Here is a 23,154-nt window from a genome sequence, read left to right on the forward strand (position 1 = left end):
GGCAAGACTAAAGTCTTAGAGTCCCTTCACTGGTGTCTGGGAGCGCATGCAGTGCCACATCCACATCAAGTGACAGAAGGAGGATTCCTGTGTCCGGCAGCGCTCGGGAGCAAGCAGCTTGTGTCCTGGGATCTAATAATCTAGGAATCTATGCACTGCCCAATTTCAAATCCTCTGCTGCTGACTTCCTTTCAGCGCTGTCAAGCTTCTGAGGCGAAAACCCAAGTCTGTGATGGGGGTCATCCCGAGCAGTGACAAATTAAAAGCCAAACTTTTTTGCCTTGCAGAAACTTTGCCATTGTGGAGCGTTTTTTAATTGTCAGGGACTCTCCGGCCAACTCAAAAGAACCAAGCGAAATCCTCAAGCATCTGAATATGCAGGTTTCCTTCCTGGTTTTAAAAGGCCTGTAAGAGCTGAAGACCCAGTCGACAAACTGTGCTGTTTTGGAAAGGACCTTTTTTTAAAAAACGTGTATTCAGAGCCTCTAGATATGATGGTGCGTAAAAGCCATTTTGCATGTGCAGTTGCTGCCCTCCTTATCCTAACCATATCCTATCAATCTTTTTGCCAGTCAGCATTCTGAGTCAGTGACATGCGGTGAAAAAAAGCAAAGCTCCTCCATCATACTCAGAAGTAATTACTTAACATATCTCCTGCATGAGATAAGGCTGAAACAAATGAACAAGTAGCCGGTCACCTGCAATGCTCTTCCTGTCATAAATCTTTTAGGCTGGGTTTTATAGTGGGGAGATTTAAGAAACGAAAAGGAAAACAAAACTTGGGCAGGTGTCTAAAATGTTCCAGGATTTTATTACGGCTGGCGGGAACGGAGCGCTCTTTCATTTCAACGGGCCCTTTACTATACATTTTCATCTTGGCTCTTACCTGCCTCTGTTACTTTCGGCTTCGTTTAACCTACCATTTGAATACTTGCTCTCTTACAGCCAATTTTCATTTTTCATCCAGCCTGCACAACTAAAACAAGGCCCTCCCTTCCAGTCAGTTTCAGGTCTGAAGCCAGACTACGGATTGTGCTTGGTATAGCTTAGAATCTTAACCGAAGCTTGTGATTCCAAATGTACGGTTTTAAGATTTGCTCCGTCCATTTTCATTTTCCCTCTGCTCAGCACTATCAGTTCTTTTTAAACCAGGGATTGCAGGCCTGGCATAGCAATCAACGGGACAGTGGGGGCGTCATCAACATATGTTGTGACATCACTTCCAGGAAAACCTGGAAGTGACATCATGTCTCTCTAGGAATTGCCATACACTCTGGTTTGACAATTCCTAGAGAGACGTAATGTTCCTTCAGGGTTTTCAAGAAGTGGCATCATGCTGTCAGCTTGAGGGGCATTTTCTTATTTTTTTTATTTTCTTATTTTTCTTCTGCTGCCACTCAGTAGTAGTGGGAAAGGCGAGCTGGGTTCAGGGGATCCCCCACCCCAACTGAGGGACCGACAACCCTATTTTAAACACATGTACACATACTAGCGTTCAAATGTTCTTGCCGCCGGCGGTTCTGGCAGTACAGAAATGGCTACAGGCCTGTTGATTGAGTCGCCATGCCAAACCATAATTAGCACTAAGCATGCTTTGTGGTTTGAGTTTGCTGGCTGCTTCCTAACCGTGGTTTGTCAATTCAGGCCTCATGCGAAATCATAATTAAGCTGCCTTCGTTTTACTACGACAGCTGAATTCGGTTTGTCGTGCAAGAGGCCAAAATGCTGTACAGTTGTGCTGGAGAAGGCTGCATTGCAAATGCTAAGGAAAGGGGGATGAAGGGACCTTGATCTCTCCCAACACCATAGCCCCTGGCAGACTGCAAAAGCATATCGGGGCTTTAACCTTGAGCGTGATTGCCACGTCTTGGGCAAAGGAGACCAATGAGGATGCTCCTTTATTTCCGTCAGCCAGGCAACGGCCACCGAGCACATCGAAAGCTTCCAGATCAGGTGTGCTCATTGGTCTGAGCAACACTGAAGAGAGGAGGAGGCAAAACAAATGGTATTGGCAAAACAAGTACAAAAATTTGGCTTTTTCTCGGGACCAAGGAGAAGTGAGTGCCTTGAGGATTCACTGAAGAAGAACTGATTCGGGGGAAATGTGGATAAGGAGGTCCTTAATTAAAGGAGAACGGATTTGGGTGTGATCAGAATCCAAAGTTGTTCTCTCCTGTGCAATGAAGAAGAAGAAGAAGAAGAGCTGGTACTTATATGCTGCTTTTCCCTACCCGAAGGAGGCTCAAAAGCTTTTCCAGTCGCCTTCCCTTTCCTCTCCCCACAACAGACACCCTGTGGGGTGGGTGAGGCTGAGAGAGCCCCGATATTCTTGCTCGGTCAGAACAGCTTTATCAGTGCTGTGATGAGCCCAAGGTCACCCAGCTGGCTGCACATGAGGGAGCGGGGAATCAAGCGGGCTAACCAAATGCTTCTGGGAAGCTCATAAGCAGGTCATGAAGACCACGGGATCCTAGCAGCTGGTACTGGGGGGGGAGAAGAACTGCGCAATAACTCATTCGCTCGAACGCAGGCCCTCGTAGCGTTCTGTTCATGCACCGTCTGCGTGCTTGTCAATGCCTCCTCGAAGCTGAGCTCATGCTGAGTCTCATAAACCGGCGAGGGCGATCGCCGCGTCTGAGCTGCAGATGTATAAACTCTGCGCGGACGTATCAAGTATCCCGGGAGAGACTAAAACGGTTATCTCTCTTCCCCGTCGTTGCTAGCACTTCGTGTCTGGAACCTCCCAGGCACCCCGCTCTTCCAACATCTCCTAGGAGGCAGCCATAACCTTCACTTGGCACCAAACCGCCAGAGCTCCCTGCCAAGCACTTCATGGCATGACAAGCGAACCGTCGGGCCATACTGAAGCAATTTAGATCCTTCCGAGAGCCCTGGCTCCCGCGCTGATATACCAGCCTGGAACACTTGTTATCAACGAGATGGGAGCCTTTTCACATGAAAACCTAGGAGGCTCCAGTGCTGGAGGGAGCTGGACTGCAGATGCCGTAGAAGTCACGGCGTTTTCCTGCCTGGCTCCGACTGCCCCGAGGAACAGCAGTTCCTGGAAGGAACCTGCTTCCATCGCAAGCAAAAGCAGAATTCTGAGGCTTCCCAGGCCGGATGCGACCGAATGGTCTCCAGGGAAGGGGCTTTATATTTATTATTTATTATTGTATTGATGTACCGCTCTCCCTGTAGGCTCAGGGCAGTTTGCATGAAACAAGAACGATACAGGTAAACTGCCGCGCTATTTATTTGCACAGGACCAAGGGACCAAGCCCTATGAGGATAGGTTGAGGGACTTGGGAATGTTCAGCCTGGAGAAAAGGAGGTTGAGAGGGGACATGATAGCCCTCTTTAAGCATTTGAAAGGTTGTCACTTGGAGGAGGGCAGGATGCTGTTTCTGTTGGCTGCAGAGGAGAGGACACGCAGTAATGGGTTGAAACTACAACAATATAGGCTAGATATCAGGGGGAAAAATTTCCACAGTCAGAGTAGTTCAGCAGTGGAATAGGCTGCCTAAGGAGGTGGTGAGCTCCCCCTCACTGGAAGTCTTCAAGCAAAGGTTGGATACACACTTTTCTTGGATGCTTTAGGATGCTTAGGGCTGATCCTGCGTTGAGCAGGGGGTTGGACTAGATGGCCTGTATGGCCCCTTCCAACTCTACGATTCTACTATCTGTTGCCAGACAGACAGCTGCAAAGACATAGGGATGACTATCAAGCGAATAGTAAAAAATGTATGGGTCAGTTCTTGGGCCACATCCGTATTTCCAACACAAACCTGTTTCCCAATCAATACTTCTTGCTTCTAAGTGCTCCACTGGCCTGGCTGGGAGAGGGATATCTAATGTTTCCAAGCATGGCTGACACTTTTAATCTAGAGTTCTGCGAAGTGAAGTTCCTATAATCTATTCCGGTTGGGTCCATGCTCGCCGTTTAATTTAGGTTTTCCTCAAAACACCCTCATGGTTCTAATTAGACATTGGACAGATGGGCGGTTTAGATTTCAAGCTGGATCGATGACTGGCGGGATATGAAATTGTTCCCCCTGTCGAGATTTCTTATTTTAATAGGCTCCCTTTGAATGAAGGGCTTAACGGCTTGTCAGACCGCAGCTATTTCCCTGCTGGTGCAAAAAAAGTTATTAAAGTTGGACATGGGTTGCTTCCCCATTCGCTGCTTAATCTGGAAAGGACGTGATTGGTTTACTCCACTTGAGGTCACCGCCGTGTCATCGTCTCTCCCCCCCCCCGCAACTGCCAAACCTGTCTTTGCAAACCTTTTCAAACAAACATAACTGCAATGACAAACCGCCCAGAGCTGTAAAGAATGGGCGGTATAAAAATCCAAATAAATAAATAAATAATAAAAATGTGTACAAGACTGACACTATCAAGGGCTGCTGAGATTGCTTGGGGCTCCTGTCCGCTTTACAAATCCGATCCTTTTTGGTTTGGCTTCCATATTAATTCCTGGTCCAGTGAACTGGCCACACGGTTCGTAAACCAAATGACAAGTACATGACAGAGGATGCTTTAGGATGCTTTGGGCTGGTCCTGCGTTGAGCGGGGGGTTGGACTAGATGGCCTGTCTGGCCCCTTCCAACTCTATGATTCTAGGATTCTATGAACATTGAGCAGGGGGTTGGACTAGATGGCCTGTATGGCCCCTTCCAACTCTATGATTCTAGGATTCTATGAACATTGAGCAGGGGGTTGGACTAGATGGCCTGTATGGCCCCTTCCAACTCTATGATTCTATGATTCTATGAACATTGAGCAGGGGGTTGGACTAGATGGCCTGTATGGCCCCTTCCAACTCTATGATTCTATGATTCTATGAACATTGAGCGGGGGGTTGGACTAGATGGCCTGTATGGCCCCTTCCAACTCTATGATTCTAGGATTCTATGAGTGAGACCGAGGCAGTTCTAATTACTGCTCTAATCACTGCTTTTCAATTGCAGTCAAAGCGAGTTCCCATGAAAAGAGATGCCCGCAATTGCAAACATACAGAAATGAGAAATGAGCAGTCATTTGGGTGGCAAAGTCAAGTCACTAACCCCCACCCACCTGAACAAGAAGTTCAGAGCCAGGTTGACATAGTGGGTAGGAGTGCGGACTTCTAATCTACACTCCCCCACATGCAGCCAGCTGGGTGACCTTGGGCTCGCCAGTAACATCAGGGCTCTCTCAGCCTCACCCACCCCACAGGGTGTCTGTTGTGGGGAGAGTGTAAGCCGCTTTGAGCCTCCTTCAGATAGAGAAAAGTGGCATATAAGAACCAACTCTTCTTCTTCTTAAAATTCATCCAGGAACCCACCAGTGAACAAACTATAAGCGAAGAGATAGAATTTAAGGGGGAAACTGCAGAGAGAAGCAGAATCTTAGGAACGCAAGTGCTGCTTTTTACGGGGCATGCAACGCTATATAAAGTACCCCATGGATTCTGTTTCAGTGCCGATTGTGGAACCGAAATGACTAAGCACAGCAAAAGCGTCCCTGGAAAAAGCCAGAACAATTTTAAGAATGTGGAGAGCGGTTTGAGGGAAGTGTTGCTTCCCATGGTGTGTACCAGGCTTTCTCAACAAGGGTTTTGTGAAACCTTGGGTATCCTTGATGGCCCTGGAAGGCTGAACTTGCCGTAGGACTTGTCAAGACTTACCGGCAGATGTCCACCAGCCGATCCAGTCCAGGACAGCTGCATTCATAGAAGTCCCTGCAACTAGCATGGCTCTGGTTCATCAAGGCGCCGAGCAGCTGGACCGCGTCCACGGGGGCCTCCTCACATATCTTCTTAAACTCTAGGACTCTGGCAGCCTCGCTGTACACATGCTTCGCACGCTGGTACAATTTAAAGGTGGTCACTAAAAAAGAAAAAAAAAGAAAAATCTCAACGTAGGGGGAAATGGAACCTTATGCAATTTATTATTGTCCGATGCGGTCCTGCAGCTCCCAGAGAAAACTGGTGAGAAGGATGATCTGGTATCTTAATTTTAGAAGGTATATGAAACATCTGCATCTCAACTCAGCAAGGGAGACGTACGATACTCTTTGATGACTTCTCCACAGGGTTGCCAGGTGGGAGACGGGGGGGAGATAGGGTTGCCAGCTCCAGCCCCTGGAGATTTACAGGTGGGTACAATGCCTTCCAAAAAATCTCCGTAGTGGAGACGAGGTGGAGATTCCAACTGGAGGCTGGCATCCCTGCTTCTCAATTTGTGTTGATGATCACCTTGACCCAATGAATTCCCATCTCCTTTCCATGTGGACTGATTCCCCTCATAACCTGGCATGCTCCCTGATCTCCTGGCTGCAGAAGCATAACCTCCACTAGGACTTCCAGTGAAATGTGCAGTGTGAGGACTGTAACTTAATTCCTGGACTCACACGGACTTGATTCAGATCAGCACTATGGTACATGGAGAAATGATGATTCAGTTCTCCCCTCATTTCACAGATCTGTTATTGTGTATCTTGAGAGACAGTGTCTTCTCACGGATGCTTTAGGCTGATCCTGCACTGAGCAGGGGGTTGGACCAGATGGCCTCTTCCAGCTCTGTGATTCAATGTAACTCTAGGGTGGCACTTAAAACTCTCATAAGAGTCCTTGAGACTTTGTAGTGGAGGGAAGTCACACATGTAGCTGAATGGAACAGGCATGTCTGGATACACACCAAGTGACCTGGATCTTTCTTGTCGGAAACAGAATCTTCCTTTTCCATAGGAAGAATCCAGAGATGTAGGGCGTTCATCTTGTCCATTGGGGACCCAACGTAAACGCCACAAGATTCTCATCCAAGACGTTTTCCTTGAAGGGCTCTTGAATGCTGATAGTGTTGTTGAGTCACCTGCTTTGCTTTCATGAAAAACAGGACCCGTGCACACTCAATGATACAACTTTCCACAATCAGAATGGCCACCAAGACTTCCCAATTGAGCTGGTTTAAAATAGAGGCACTTGACTAAAGAAGAGTTAGTTTAACACGCACCATCTGAGAAACTGGAAGGGAGGGGAAGAACGTCTAGTAATGGATAAACAAAACAACATCTCCGCATAGGTGCCAGCGTTTTATTTGGCTTGATATGAAACGTAATTAGTCTTAATGAGCGTGGACCCCATAGGGCGATTGCTTAACTACGTCATGCTGTTTGGAACCGGATTAAAACCCATCAAAAAGGGGGGCGGGCAGCAGAAATGACCCTCCTGGGAAGGGTCACTGAGACAATGTTTAGAAGTTGCACAATTCCCCATTGACCGGATCCATTCAGGAGTACATTTTGTCCTCCAGCATAAGAATCGGCCGGGGCTACTTGGGCACTGCAAAGTGCACAGCTATCACCACTGAATGCCTGAGCGTGCACCCGGGGGGAGGGGAGCGGCGGGGAGGGTTCTCCCCCGCCTAATTCCCCTCCTGATTATGGCGTCTTATTTCGCAGCGGGGCCATTTTTCTCAAATGTGTGTTTGTTTAGAGGCCTCTCTGCAGTTGCGTGAGAGTTTGCCATCCCTCACGCTCTCTTGTAAATCACCAATTGAACAGTAGTAACCCAAAGAATGAACCGAAAACACGTCTGGTTTCCATTTGAAGGCAGGCACTCTTGCCAAAGGCTGTGATTGATTCCGGAGACCACCCTTTGGTACAGCGAGGCTCGGCCCGCCAGATTACCTTAAAGCGCTCCGCGGTTCTCTCAAGCTCATCACGTTATGTGTTGGCGAGCGAGGCTGTCTTGGAGCTCCTGACCACTGGCCAGACGCGGGGAGGGCCGGCTGGAGAAAGGTCCACAGCCTCCTGCGTTTGGTGTCGCCTCTAATCTAGTGTAATCCTTTCACAATCAATTATCTTACATCCCGGATGACAGAGACCAGGGGTTGCATTGTCGTCGTTGTTGTTTCCTGCAGACTCTCTCGTTCTACCCAGCAAATGCGAGTTCAGAAACGAGGGCTCGGATGGGATGCCTTCACAGAAAACGTGCTCTGGTTGTTCTCCACGGTGGAGCCCATTTCCTCTGGCACTCTGAACGTCTGCTTGCACAAGACCACCGTTTTTAAGGAGCCCCAAAATCCCGAATGGGAGGAACTCCATTGCTTTAGGATGCTTTGGGCTGATCCTGCGTTGAGCAGGGGGTTGGACTAGATGGCCTGTATGGCCCCTTCCAACTCTATGATTCTATGATTCTATGACTAGATGGCCTGTATGGCCCCTTCCAACTCTATCATTCTATGATTCTATGACTAGATGGCCTGTATGGCCCCTTCCAACTCTATGATTCTATGATTCTATGACTAGATGGCCTGTATGGCTCCTTCCAACTCTATGATTCTATGGTTCTATGATTCTATAATTCTAACTCGTCCCAAAGCAGAAGACGGCCTCCACAATGAATGGTCGGATGAAAGTACACACGGGACAAAGTTATCTTATCCAAGCTGATGTTCTCCTTAAAGGACTCTGTTTTCCTCCTCGTTAAGCTGGCAACAGCCTTCTAGGACGAGGCCTGGTCTGAAGGAAGCAACTTTGCTGGTGAGACCTGGGTCTGGCGACGGTCGGATTAGCAACCTGGAAGGAGTTGGAAACGCTTCCTGGAGTTGGAAATGTAGTAACAGAATGCATCGTTGGAGAAGACCACAAGCACCAGTACAGAGTGGATTCTGCCAATGGGGAGAATCATATAGAATAGCCTTTCTCAATGTTTTTACCATTGAGAAACCCTGAAACATTGTTCAGGCTTTGAGAAACCCCAGAAGTAGCTCTATCATGTAGAATATGGTTGGGAAGCAAAGCTGTGGACATGCCCACCCAAGGCCCACCCCCTCCAGGCCCATCCTTGGCCATTTCGGGAGGGTTTTTTTGACATGACCATAAATTGTCATACCAACCAGTAGGTGGGTTCCTGCTTTGAATCTTCGAATTAGAAAATGCCTTGAAAACTAGCGTAGCAAGGTTCTACACTCCCATCCCTTCCTGTACTGCTTTCCTATTAGCAACAGCATTTAATGGAAGAGGCATTCCGCACCATGATCATGCACAGGAGGCTTGGGTTCAAATCCCCCCTCTGCCACGAAGTCAATTGGGCAATACTTTCGGCGCCCACACAACAATGTGGTTGCGAGGGTAAAATGGAGAAGGGAACGCCATTTCCTTGGAAGAAAGGGTGAAATCAAAGTTTGACACATCCACCATCTAAAAAATCAAACTGTATTCGAACGTTGCGTTTGAAATATGGTTGGGACCCACGCAGACTGGTAACAAGAGTCAAATGGGTGGCCAGTTGATATAGTTATGCCCCCACAATAGCACCCTTTCAAAAGGGCTGAGAGTAGAGCAGTGGAAAATATCCACTTCAATCCATTCAGCCATGTGTGGCTCATTTCCAGTGAACACGGGATCAGGCCACTATGAAAGTGTGCCCACCCAGCACAGAGAATCCTTGCAACACCTTCCCAAGTCCACCAGATAAAGATCCCTGAGGTTCAGCAGCCTCCCAGCCAGGTGTGTTTTTCTGGGCAGGGATCACAATCCGGGAATTCCACAGTAGGCCTGGCCAACTGTGACTGCAGCCATAGCGTGCTTTGAGATTTATTTAATTAGTCGTTAGCGTTCTGGATGTAAGAGCTGCGTTTTTAAAAATGACCCATAAATCATAGAATCATAGAGTTGGAAGGGGCCATACAGGCCATCTAGTCCAACCCCCTGCTCTACGCAGGATCAGCCCAAAGCATCCTGAAGCATCCAAGAAAAGTGTGTATCCAACCTTTGCTTGAAGACTGCCAGTGAGGGGGAGCTCACCACCTCCTTAGGCAGCCCATTCCATAACAAGCTGATCCAACTCTTAGGATAATTCCTTCCTCTCCCCCAGGTTAACATGTCAAAATTAGATTACAATTGATCTTGTTTTAGAATGGAACAACGTGGTTTTAAAACGTTTCATAAGGGGGGGAAACTACGTTTTATGGGGAAATAATAAGGGACTGTTTTATGATGGAATGTTTTCTTGCGATGGGGCAGACTCACACGGAGCACTTAATTTTTTAAAGAGCAGAAAGAAAAAAAAACTCCAGTGAGGAAAGCAGAACAAATTACGGTGGAGTGTACCGCAGCCATTCAAACGAAGGAACAAGACATAAGGCCCAGCCCTTCAGAGGACACCAAATATCCCAGCTCTTATCCAAAGTGCTCCTAAATTTGGTTTTAGGCTTTGGGCCTGAATCATGCAGGCTTGGTGAGAAGGGAGAGGCTCAGTAGAAACCGGAGCTATTATTGTAAGCAGAGTAGCATTTAATGTTGCAATGAGACTCAATTAGCCCCTCCATCCCTGTTATATTTAGGCAGAGTTAAGGCATCTGGTTTCGGTAACTTCCAATTATCAAAACGCAAGATTGACCACGTCTCACTTCTGAAGTTTCAGACAGCCACCTTGATATATACCTTAGGGGAGGGTGGTATATAAATGTAATTCGTAAATTAAATACATAAAATATTATTTATTTATAATAATTTGACTTAAGTACCGCTCCTCTCGAACTGGCCGTCTCGGGGTGGTGAACAGGGGACTTGAATTCCATCAGGGTTAGTACTATTGGCTAGGAATGTGCGTTCAGCTAACCTGAACCCCGCCAAAATATTCAAAAAGTACCTTATTGATATTTTTCAGGGATTGTTATTTTGCTATTTTTCAGTGGTCCAAAATGGCCGAACCGGAAACATCCTGAAAATATCCTGGACCTTTGGGGGCCACAAAGTCAGTCCTCAGCCTGGAGAAGACATTTAAAGGGACTGCGAGCTCTTTAATGTGTCCAGAGTTTACACAGCTTGCTAAAAGCATTCAAATTTTAAAGGGACTGTGTTCTCCCCTCTCCACTGGAAACAATGGAGGATGGGAGCACATTATTTGGAGGCCCATAGAATTGGACCCCGGTCCAATTTTTTCCAAACTTGGGGGTGGAAGGAGAGCTCAAAAAACAGCCCTACCCCCTTAGAGCCCCAGATACACCCCCCCCCCCAACAATTCTCCATTATAGCCTGCTGAGACCATTGACTATAATGCTCCTCAGGCTATAATGGGGCTGAATAAAATGGACATTCCCAAACATTTACCAAATCAAGATTTGGGAATATTGGGAACGACCAATATTTTTCAGGCTCTGACTGGCAAAGACTTTCCAGCATCTCGGAAGAAAGCCTTCCGCATCACCCACTGCCGGATCCTTTTAACTGGGTATTAAAGGTGCTAGGCGTCGAAGCTGGGTCTTCCTGAACATCACTAGGTCATGACCCTTCCTTCATTATGCCGTGACAAGGGCTTGCAGTCCAAAACCAAAGAATTCTGTGGGCTCCAGAGTATCAGCTCTGGTTCAATGACCCTCTGGTATTTGGGTTGTGGGTTGGTTGGGACAGAAAGGGGAGAAAGCCAGCGGTTTGGCTCTTGTCCTGAAAACAGCATTCTCAAAACGATGCCAGGTTTATTTGGAGAGGGGAGGCATACGCATTTCTGCCTACTGGCACGTGCAGTACATCCGTCTAAACTACCTGGCCACATGAGCGGAATAGGAAATAAGGGCACACATGTGCACCCCCGAAGTTTATGGCTTGAGATTCGATTACACTGATGAACTGAGCTCAGAATCTACTTCCCAACTGGTAGGGCCAATGCAAAGCAAGGTGGGGGGTCATTCCTTGTTGCTTCATTGTTTCCCCATATATTCAGTAGTAGAACAGACTGGCATTCGACGGAACAAAGAAGTCTGCCCTTGAAATCCATACACAGCCAGCCATTTGAGAAATGTTCCATGTCTGCCTGCAACCATAGCTCTATGTGGCTGGCTGATTTAATAACGGGCAGGAATAGCAAGACTCTATGGCAAGCAAATTCAAGTGGATTGAATTTACTTCCTAAATCAAGGGTTACCCAAGAGAAAATGATCAAAATAGCCTCTATTTATGTCGAAGGAGAGAATTTGGAACACATGCGGCGTGTTTCACGGAACAAACTGGCTCTTTCTTTAAACTATCCTGTTTCTAAGCCGTGCAAGCAGAAAGGGGATTTGATCCTGTTTCTGCCATGTCAGAACCAGAAGCTTTTGAGACGGAAAATGGGCTTTCTGCATTAATTTGTGACTTGCCCGCAAATCTAGGGGGTTCATAATATGCCCATCTAACCTTATCTTAAAGAGCCTCTTGTGGCGCAGAGTGGTAAGGCAGCCGCCTGAAAGCTTTGCCCATGAGGCTGGGAGTTCGATCCCAGCAGCCAGCTCAAGGTTGACTCAGCCTTCCATCCTTCCGAGGTCGGTCAAATGAGGACCCAGCTTGCTGCTGGGGGGTAAACGGTAATGATTGGGGAAGGCACTGGCAAACCACCCCGTATTGAGTCTGCCATGAAAACGCTAGAGGGCGTCACCCCAAGGGTCAGACATGACTCGGTGCTTGCACAGGGGATACCTTTACCTTTACCTAACCTTATCTCAGGGTTGCCCTGCACGTTCCTAAGTTGCTGTTTGCAAGATCTTGTGGGGGAGTTCTACCTGACCACTTCCACAGTTGAGATTTGCCGGCGTGTTCTCACCACGTTGGATTCTGGAAGCAGACCCCGGATTTGTGGCTGCCATTCTGCATTTGTGGTTTTCTCTGTCTCTGGCCAGATGTCCACTCGCAGCATGCAAATGGGCAAACCCCTGCTTGGACCTGACACGTCAGCATTGGAGGCAGGAACTAGAGGAGGAAACCAACTCGGATCTTTTCCCCGGGAGAAAGACCTGGCCCCTGATGCGTGCCAGCTGTCTGCCAGCGAGCCAGAGGACTCCATGCAAATTAAACCAAGCTCCATGCAAGTCATTAATCAGTGTACCATACCAATTAACAAAACAACCCCTGCAGCCCTAATATCTTCTCAGCTTCTATCTGAAGGCAACGTAAAGGTAAAGGTAAAGGTATCCCCTGTGCAAGCACCGAGTCATGTCTGACCCTTGGGGTGATGCCCTCTAGCGTTTTCATGGCAGACTCAATACGGGGTGGTTTGCCAGTGCCTTCCTCAGTCATTACCGTTTACCCCCCAGCAAGCTGGGTGCTCATTTTACCGACCTGGGAAGGATGGAAGGCTGAGTCAACCTTGAGCCGGCTGCTGGGATTGAACTCCCAGCCTTATGGGCAGAGCTTTCAGACTGCATGTCTGCTGCCTTACCACTGCGCCACAAGAGGCTCACAAAGAAGGCAACATACTGGCTAATGAACACACTGGTCCTTCAAAGACTCCCAAAGCCCATGTAAGAGGGTACTGAAATGTGTCCTTTTTTCACCCCTATTAGCATTCAGTTCCTTTTCTTAAACGCAAGTGACCTTTTGCCAAGCACCCACCGTCTCTCGTGTTCTGACTGAGGATCTGAGCGCCTAGTTCTTTGGGGCTTATCCCAAGGTGTTCTCCGATTTCCTCTATGCCGTAAGGCTCCGGGTGCAAGACGTCCTCGACAACGGCCAGCATTTCCTCCAGACTGAGTTTCAGCGCAACTTGCACGTCCTGGAGCTTGGCCATGGCTTTCCAATCTAGGCCTCGGGATTTCGCTAAAAACTGCAACGACAAACCAGGCGTGCCTTTCAGGACGTGAGATGGAAACAAGATGTTTGTTGAAACCACAGGAACCCAATATTCGGTCTTGAAGGAGAAATCCTTTTGAAGACCACAGAGAATCGCTTGGACAATCAGCCCAAAGACGGCAAGAAAACTGGCACACATAAAGCCGCCTGATATTAGGGTAGATCCAACCACCCTTCTGAGCAGAATTCATTCATTTATACCTTTCCTTTACTTCTGGCTGAAGTTTGGTGTCATCTAAACTAAGTGATTCTTCTATAGGCTTGTTGGGCTCCTCGGGGTGTCAGGTTTCACCTTACTTCTGGTCTATGCTGCATGGTCCTTTTGACTGGAGATGATGGGGAATTGGTCTCTGCAGGGTCTCAGGCCTAGGCCTTTCCTGTCATGCAACGAGGGCATGGCTCAACGGTTGAGCATCAGATTTAAGTGCAGAAGAGTCCAGTTTCTGTCCCTGGTACCCCCATTTTATTTTAATTAGGCGTCTGGGACATTCCGCACTTAAATTCTGCACTTAACCATAATGGGAGAGCAGTATAGAAATTTTGTTGTTACTATTATAAATAATAATCATACCTAATGCTCTACCATGGATCCATGTCCTGAAGGAGCTCCTAAGCACAGTTGAAGTCAGGAGCCATCTCATGCTTGCCCCCAGCTGCCGGTATCTAAAGGTGTGTCGCTTAGGTATGTGGAGGTTCTTTCTGCCCTCATGGCCAATTGCCATTCCTCAATCTCCCATCCGTCTCCTTGTTTTCTGGAGCCAAGCTGATGGCTATCTCCGATGTCGTGGGCATTTTCCAGCCAAAATAAACCTTAAAAACAGCTTGCTCGCCTAAAAATACACGCTGAACTCCGATTCAACTTAGGCTACGATTCAGGTGGTAGCGATGCCAATCCCTTAGCAAAGGGGATAAATCCGGGATGCTTTTTTTTTGACATGGCGGTAGAGGAGTCACAGTGCGGAGGCCGGATGTCCCCTGCAGACATCCTCCCTCTCGTGCCGTTTAAAGCAGCTTTGAGTCAGCTGCTCATATCCACAGGGGATCACAGGCTATTCCTGGAAAGCGCATTTCTGCATCCCTTTAGCTTTGATCTAATACTTGACGACTGAACCTGATATTTCCCTGGGTGTCACGCTCTGCTGCACCACACAAATCTGACGAGGCTAAATATTCCGGGCAGCCCTGGCTGTTGTCCAGTTCTTCCGCCTCTGTCTTTATCCATGGAGGTCTACTCTTGACGGAAGGGCAGCTGATTCTCTCTCACACACACACACACACTGCTTCCTTCCTTAAACTTTTACCTGACAGTGAAGGTGTGAAGGCAGCCCACTGTGCTTGATCTGTAGCTACGAAGAACGCTTATTTGCAAAATCAGTCAATCATTGCAAAATCAATTTGCAAACATTTGCAAAATCAATCAATCATCCATCCAAAACATTTGCAAAATCAATCAATCTATCATCCATCTATCCATCCATCCCTACCTACCTACCTACCTACCTATCACATTGGCCTCCCCACAGTCAATTTTTGGAAACAGGTGGTGACGGACTCTGAGCGGCAGCCATGTTTAGAGAAGACACTGGCTTTCATGTCTACTGAACATTCTAGGCATGTTGTTTCCCCGGATGCTTATCTCTTCCAATTGGAGATTTTCAGTCATAGGAAAGCTGCTTCCCTTGCTAGATGCCAAGCCCTCCCTTCAGCGGTTTTGGAGGGGCGATATAAAACACTTCCCAAGGTAGACAGGCTATGTCCCCATGGATCAGGGAAGATAAAAAACACAGAACTTGTCCTTCTGCATTGCCCCTTATACCAGGGGTCGTCAACCTGTGGTCCTCCAGATGTTCATGGACTACAATCCCCATGCTGGCAGGGGCTGGCAGGGGCTCATGGGAATTGTAGTCCATGAACATCTGGAGGACCACAGGTTGACAACCCCTGCCTTATACCAAGAGGCTCGTTCTAAGTTTACCCTTCCTTACCCCGACCAGATTCAGTGTACACAGAATGCTACTTACAGACTGGAACATATTTATGCAGATTCAAATTCAAAACCTTTAATGGTATCTACAAGTTAGTGGAGAACAGAAGCGAGGAAGTTGAGCTAATGACAGCTGAAATATTTGCTAAAGATGTATCAGAGTCAAAACGAGCCCCAGATTGTTATAACTCGTTTTCGACAAGACCAATCGTCTTCTTCGGTGACTCTTGAGTACTTTGTAAAGGCTTAGCGTTCATCTATTAAATCATATCTTTTTTTCTACCTGATTGTTTTCAAAGACCACAAGGGTTCCAGTTGAAATCATAAAGCGGGGATCAAGGGGTGAACAATGCCTACATTAACGTGATAGAGATAGAGATAGAGATAGAGATAGAGATAGAGATAGAGATAGAGATAGATAGAGAGATAGATAGAGAGATAGAGATAGAGATAGAGATAGAGATAGATAGAGAGATAGATAGAGAGATAGAGATAGAGATAGAGATAGAAATGTCTGCAACATACACATGGACACACACACACAAATGCACAAATTAGCACTTTCTTTCCATCCCCTCTGCAGCAACCATAAGTGCCAATCTGGCTGAACGTGTCCGAACTGCAGCTGCTGTTTGGGAATCTCCTACAAGCTAGACTGCAAGCGAGATCTAGCAGAATATTATAGCAGAATATTACAGAATATTACCTTCTGCAGTATAGCAGAATATTACATTTAAACACAAGGAAAGGTCCATGACAGGATAACTAGCAATGGAATCGACTTCATTCATGGGGGGGGGGGGTATCGAGCAAGGATGGCTGCTATGAAAACAAACACATTGTACACAAGAGTTGCCCATGAGATGCTATGGGATGTGAACCAAAAAAGAGCCAGGGCAGAGAAACACCCTCTGTCTAGCCTGCATTTCAGATGCACTGGGGGGTGAATTGTGGTGATTTAGCAACAAAGAATAGCCTGTACGTCCGCGGCGGCCAAACCGTGGCTCTCCAGATGTCCGTGGACTACAATTACCATGAGCCCCTGCCAGCATGGCAGGGGCTCATGGTAACTGTAGTCCATGGACATCTGGAGAGTCACGGTTTGGCCACCCTTGCTGTATGTGCTCAAAGCAAATTTTTTTTCCCCCTGAAACTGGAAACAGGTTGTGGGGCAAAGTCACACAGAGCCCTGGGTCGTATTAAATTCTGGCCGGGGTCCAGCGTCTGCGAGGCGAGAGCTGCGGTCGCGGTTACTTTCCCCGAAGAAAGGGGGTGCAAAAATACTGCCGGTGACGAAGCCTTGGACTCAAGATGCCCTCGGGGGCCTCTGTTTGTTTGTTTCAGGTTTTTTAATTGCGACTTATTCCTAAGGAGAAACATGCCCTCGACCGCAGCTCTGTCTAAACGGAGGAGTTTTTGACGGGGGCCACGTTAATACGAGGGACACGTCTCCCCGCCCCCCTGCCCCTGAGCTAAAAATGTGGCCTGTTCCCCTAGATGACTCGGATAATGTGCGTTCGCCCCGAGTGGGCTGTGGCACTTCTTCTTCTCCAGTTATGTGTCGCTGCGGCATTTGTGAGTTTTCGGTGTAGCCTAGTGGGAAAAACGGGAAGGCCGTGTAAAAAAAGGCATGAAAACTTGTCAATGGAGTGGAGTCCCGAGGCAACGCCCTTCTGAGTCATCGAGAGTGTCACCGTTAACATGTTTAGGCAATGAGCATAAATTACCAATTTGCAAAAATCCACAAAGTAGGCTAGGTTAGGAGAGCGGACTCCTGATCTGGTGAGCTGGGTTTGATTCCCCGCTCCCCCACATGCAGCCAGCTGGGTGACCGAGCAGTAATATCAGGGTTCTCAGCCTCATCTACCTCACGGGGTGTCTGTTGTGGGGAGAGGAAAGGGAAGGTGATTAGAAGCTGCTTTGAGACTCCCTCAGGTAGAAAAAAGTGGCATATAAGAACCAACTCTTCTTCTTCTTCTTCAGTAATATCAGGGCTCTCTCAGCCTCACCCACCTCACAGGGTGTCTGTTGGAGGGAGAAGAAGGGAAGGTGAATGTAAGCCACTTTGAGACTCCTTCGGGTAGAGAAAAGCGGCATATTAGAACCAACTCTTCTTCGGATTTGACAAACTCAAATGCGCAGAGTGCTCACGTGGCAGACGTGCAGGAATTCCTCGGCCAGCCAGTACCATGTACAGAATCCCTGAAAGTTTGAAAGCCATGAACTTATCAAGGCAGGTTAACGGATAAGAACCTACGAACACAAGAAGAGACTGCTGGATCCATCGAATGGTCCATCTAGTTTGGAGTCCTGTATCTTGAAGTGGCCAACCAGAGCACAGATGCCAGGGCCCTCCCACTAATGCTGCTTCCCAGCAGTCGTATTCAAAGGGCTGATGCCTGATAGGGGCCTCCATATACCCAGGCAGTGGCCCTCTGAACTACTGATGGACCTCTCCCTCCATGAACCTGTCTAAAGTAATCAGTGCTTGTGGCCATCACTACCCCCACTGGCAGGGAATGGTGCTCCATTTCTTTAGTACCCAAAGGAGTCTCGAAGTGGCTTACAATCACCTTCCCTTCCTCTCCCCAGAACAGACATCCTGCAAGGTAGATAAGTCTGAGAGCTGTGGCTGGCCCAAGGTCATCCAGCTGGCTTCTTCTGGAGGAGTGTGGAATCATACCTGATTCTCCAGATAAGAGAACACAGCTCTTTGATACTACATCAAACTGGTCCTTTCTTTACTTTTTTCCCCCTGTTCTGAGCCATCCATCCATAGAATCATAGAATCACAGAGTTGGAAGGGACCTCATAGGTCATCTAGTCCAACCCCCTGCACTATGCAGGACACTCACAACCCTATTGCTCATCCACTGTAACCTGCCACCCCCTTGAACCTTCACAGAATCAGCCTCTCCGTCAGATGGCTCTGCAGCCTCTGTTTAAACATCTCCAAAGATGGAGAACCCACCACCTCCCGAGGAAGCCTGTTCCACTGAGAAACTGCTCTGTCAGGAATGTCTTCCGGATGTTTAGACGGAATTTCTTTTGAATTAATTTCAACCCATTGGTTCTGGTCCATCCCTCTGGGGCAAGAGAGAACAACTCTGCTCCATCTACATGGCAGCCTTTTAAATACTTGAAGATGGCTATCAGATCCCCTCTCAGTCGTCTCCTCTCCAGGCTAAACAGACCAAGCTCCCCCAACCTTTCCTCATACATCTTGGTCTCCAAACCCCTCACCCTCTTTGTTGCCCTCCTCTGGGCATGCTCCACAATTGGGAGCGGCTTCTACTGAAATGAACCAGGGGTTCATAGAACCTAACTTCGGTCTACTCCTGCAGACTCATTCAGAAATCACAGGTGTGGCACCTGAAATCTTTTAACAGGCAATATAAGATATTCCACCTGGAAACTTATATGCTTACTTAATCGTAGCCTGCAGAATTTCCAGCCCAGTGGTTTCTGGGGAAGCTTTTAAACTATTACCAGGAAACAAAACTAAACAAAATTCTAAATGAAATGAATACTAAGAACACCGACCTGGGAATTAAGATCTATTGGGGGGGGAATGGGATCTGCTTCTGAGTAGATCTCTTTATGGGAGCTCCTTATAAAGGTTAAAATATGACTTTGAAGACAGCTGATACATGCCGTTTGTCCTTTGTAGCTTTAAGCCTTGTGGGTACTTCCCCGCCTTTTCTCTTGTATGTATTTTTAAAAAATGAGCTATATTTGGTGCCATCTAGTGCTTTTCCAAGGCCTATTTCTGTTCTCCTGCAGAGAAACCTTTCAGTCGCATGCATCTGATATGTATATTAGACCCGAATATTTAGACACTAAGCCATGCCAGCAGGGGAAATCTGTTTTGTCTTATGAGAGCAGTATGACTAGGTGCCATTTTCTCCGAGGCCTTCTGGTCACGCCAATGGTTTGCTTCCAATTTTTCTATCCCGATGCTCAACCCAAACTTGCTATTTACTTGCTTCATTTCTATAGCCTGCTTTCCTTGTCGAGTCTCAAGGCCGATTACCGAACTGGAGGAAGGGAAGGGAAGGGAAGGGAAGGGAAGGGAAGGGAAGGGAAGGGAAGGGAAGGGAAGGGAAGGGAAGGGAAGGGAAGGGAAGGGAGGGGAGGGGAGGGGAGGGGAGGGGAGGGGAGGGGAGGGGAGGGGAAGGGAAGGGAAGGGAAGGGAAGGGAAGGGAAGGGAAGGGAAGGGAAGGGAAGGGAGGGGAGGGGAGGGGAGGGGAGGGGAGGGGAGGGAAGGGAAGGGAAGGGAAGGGAAGGGAAGGGAAGGGAAGGGAAGGGAAGGAAAGAAAGAAAGAGAAAGAAAGAAAGAAAGAAAGAAAGAAAGAAAGAAAGAAAGAAAGAAAGAAAGAAAGAAAGAAAGAAAGAAAGAAAGAAAGAAAGAAAGAAAGAAGCCAGTATACAGTATACAACCAAAGCTATAAAAGGAGAACAATGAAATAAAAACACTGTAAGACGTCCCATAAACAATGCAATATAATGTAATGTTAAAACTGTCTGAAGTATTCAGACACTGAGACTACAACCCTGTTCTCTTTTATTACAAAGTTCTCTCCAGCTCAGTCGCAGAGCAGGCAGCTGCCGTTTACAAGCCATCTGAGCAGGTAATGGGTTGGACTCAACATGATGGGATCCAACCCTCATCTCTGACGGAATGGGGTTGGACTTGTGATGCTGAAGCTCACAGGTTAAGAGCCCAGCGGTGATGGAAAGGGGGAGATTGTCTTTGGGGTTATTTGTAGGATCTAACCATGATCCTGAATTTTGATGTACCGAGATAAGCTTTCTTTGATGCCAGCACCTTTACACATAATTGTGCCCCATGATGTCTTATGGAACCAAGCACAGAATCCTATATGATATCATATTGGTGTGTAGAGAGCCAGCTTGGTGTAGTGGTTAGGAATGTGGACTTCTAATCTGGTGAGCTTATGGGTACGCTTTAACAGGAACTGGGAATTCAGCGGGAACCAGCCCTACCCTGAAATTGGAGCTTCAATTAAGTCATTTCAGAAAAGAAAGGGTTTTGTTTTTCTCTAATCAGTCATTTATCTGGGGGGAAAGGGAGGTGTACTGAACCCAGTGAACTGATGCTTAACTCACGCAAAACTATGCATCTCTTTCTCTGGAAGTAGAAACCATGAAGGTCATCACTAATGGATAACACCTTAACATCGCAGGTTTGTTCAGTCACCATTTCAGCCCTTTCATTTTTCGTTTGACAACTGTAAGCCTTGAAACTTCTGCCTTCCCCGGAGCTAAACTCAAGTCACGATTTGAACTCTGCATGGGAAGAAGCATTGGGTCCTGAAGACCCAAGAAACCGTGTCTGGAAAAATGCAATTCTATTTCAGAGCTCTGTTGTCAGAGACTGCCTTTCATGAGTTTCCATTTATTACCGCAGAGCTATCAAAACATCAGTTTCCCCTTTTTTATACGCCTTAGATTAGGTGATGCTCTCGTTAAGTCATGGCTGTCTTTCGATAGAGAATTAATTTTTTTTATTCCGGGGCCAGGCTGACCTCTTGGAGCACTCCACTGCCCAGATGGAATGGCACACATTAAGGGCCAGATTCCATTTGTCATGTGGACGTGGCCGGAGTCCAGGCCCCGAAGAAAGAAACATGCCCTTTGAGGCAACACCTGACCTGCTGCTAAAATAAAGCAACAACTGGCAGGAGGAGAAGGAGTTGTGGCGAGCACATACTTGGATGATGGTTTCATTAGCCCTTGACGAAAACCATACGGTACCTTCGTGGCCAGACGACACTCCATCACCCTGATATTGTAATGAGAAGTCGCCGCCTTGTTCATCTCCACGCAACTGTTGGCAATAACAAAAGCCACTCCTTTGGGAAGTCTCACGTCCGTGGCCCTCAGAGGACTGAATTCTATCAGCTTGGCCTGCGGTGAAGAAAAAACGAACAGCAACGATGGCCGTTTCAACTGGTAGCCAGCAGTACGTTTAAGACCAATAAATCAAAAGGCCATTCTCCTCTGAGGTTTCCTCCCTCCTCTTTCGGGGGATGCAGTTTAATTGGGGGCACAGTGACAGGGCACGGTACGAAAAGCCCCCGCCCCCTCCAGCAAACAAGGTTATCATTCAAATTGCATTTGAAGAGTCATCGATGACAAAGGAGACTAGAAACATCAATAACCCAAACAACACTCTTGCATAGATGTCTAAGGGGGGTACCCAAAAGGCAGATCTAACACCCCCACCCCACCCCAGACCTCTTGGAGCTGTAGGGAACTTTCACTAAGTTATGGTGCAAAGTGGGAGCACAGTAACGAAAGATAAAATAGTAAGCAATGAAGAAAACCCACACTTTATCTCCCTTCTTCAATAACATGCTTCCTGTACACATCTGCTGTCTTGCCCCGGCTATTTGGAGGTAATTCCTGGCTCACATGGAGCCCTGGCGCATCCCATTGCCCATCATTCATCATTGCACCACCAGCCTTTCTGATGACTGAATGACTCATCCCTTCACACGCAGGTGGTACGTACCATTCCTTTTTCTGCAAGGAAGCAGATGGATTGGTCCATGCCGCCGCCTTCCGTGCCAATGTAGCGTTCACTCTTGGCGCAAAGCTCAGCCAGTTCCACCTGAGAAAACACAGAGCTCAATATGCAACGGGGAAGAGATGCTCTCCCCCCTGCCCGGCCCCAGACATTCTGGACAACTGAACTCCTGAAAGGATAAATGTGTGTGTTTTGTTGGATAGGCCTCTGAGATCACTGCAGTTTCCCACATTCCATACCAGCTGCCTAAGCTTTTGATATCATACAGGTCCATCTCTAAGCAGGTACCAGAAAGCATGTTTTGCAGTCTCTCACTCCCTTTATTTTCCCTCCATCAGGATGTATGTCAGGATTTCTCTGCCTCTAGCACACCTGCAAAAGCAATCCAGAGCCACGTGCATTTAAAAGGCACCCTGATTCTACTGGGCTGCAATCAACCAATGGACCCTGCCCTGTTTGCTAAATTACGCTATCGCTCCCACCTTTTCTTGCTGCTTCTAGAGTTCAGATACCCCAAGTACCACCAAAGCATCCATCAAAGGATCCTGGGAAATTACGAACAGGAGAACTCATATGTTACTTGAAATGACGGCACTACATCAAACGCAAGGAGCACAAGCCCTTTGCCAAAAAATAGGGGAGGATCCAGACATGTGGCCTATTCTCAGATTTTCTTTCCCAGCAGGGTAGATCATCCCAGGGGCCCGAAGCTAGATAACCCGCAAAACAGTGACAATACCCAGCACAGGGCTGGGAGATAACGTCGGTAACCCGTCCCTTCGGAAAGGAGTGATCTCGGCTTCCACGGAAAGTTCTGGCAACAGACAAGCTGTAAACCATGTAGGTCCTTAATAAGGGCAAACGGCTTACAAATGCAGTGAAAACTGACAGACTTGCTCTGCTGTGCTCCTTAAGTCCTGTCAAGTCCCCCTCGTAAACTTCTAGCTAAGAAGGCGGAGCTGTCAAAAAAGGATTGGTGAAAACTTGAACATATGCGCACAGTTTAACATGGATAAACTCTTCCAGG

At 47.5% G+C, this 23,154-nt stretch overlaps 1 protein-coding gene across 2 annotated transcripts in view; it reads right to left on the minus strand.

Moving 5' to 3' along the window:
• Positions 1–23,154, minus strand: part of GALK2 (galactokinase 2) — a 46,395-nt gene that overhangs the window by 5,143 nt on the left and 18,098 nt on the right. For both annotated transcript variants that reach the window (XM_077317247.1, XM_077317246.1), the window contains 4 exons: positions 22,113–22,211; positions 21,353–21,505; positions 13,354–13,564; positions 5,669–5,870 (listed from right to left, as the gene is read on the minus strand). In XM_077317247.1, coding sequence (XP_077173362.1) covers positions 5,669–5,870; positions 13,354–13,564; positions 21,353–21,505; positions 22,113–22,211 — 665 coding nt within the window. The remainder of the gene's footprint in view (positions 1–5,668; positions 5,871–13,353; positions 13,565–21,352; positions 21,506–22,112; positions 22,212–23,154) is intronic.

This window comes from Paroedura picta, chromosome 18 (genome assembly GCF_049243985.1).
Source record: "Paroedura picta isolate Pp20150507F chromosome 18, Ppicta_v3.0, whole genome shotgun sequence".
NCBI classification, from domain to species: domain Eukaryota; kingdom Metazoa; phylum Chordata; class Lepidosauria; order Squamata; family Gekkonidae; genus Paroedura; species Paroedura picta.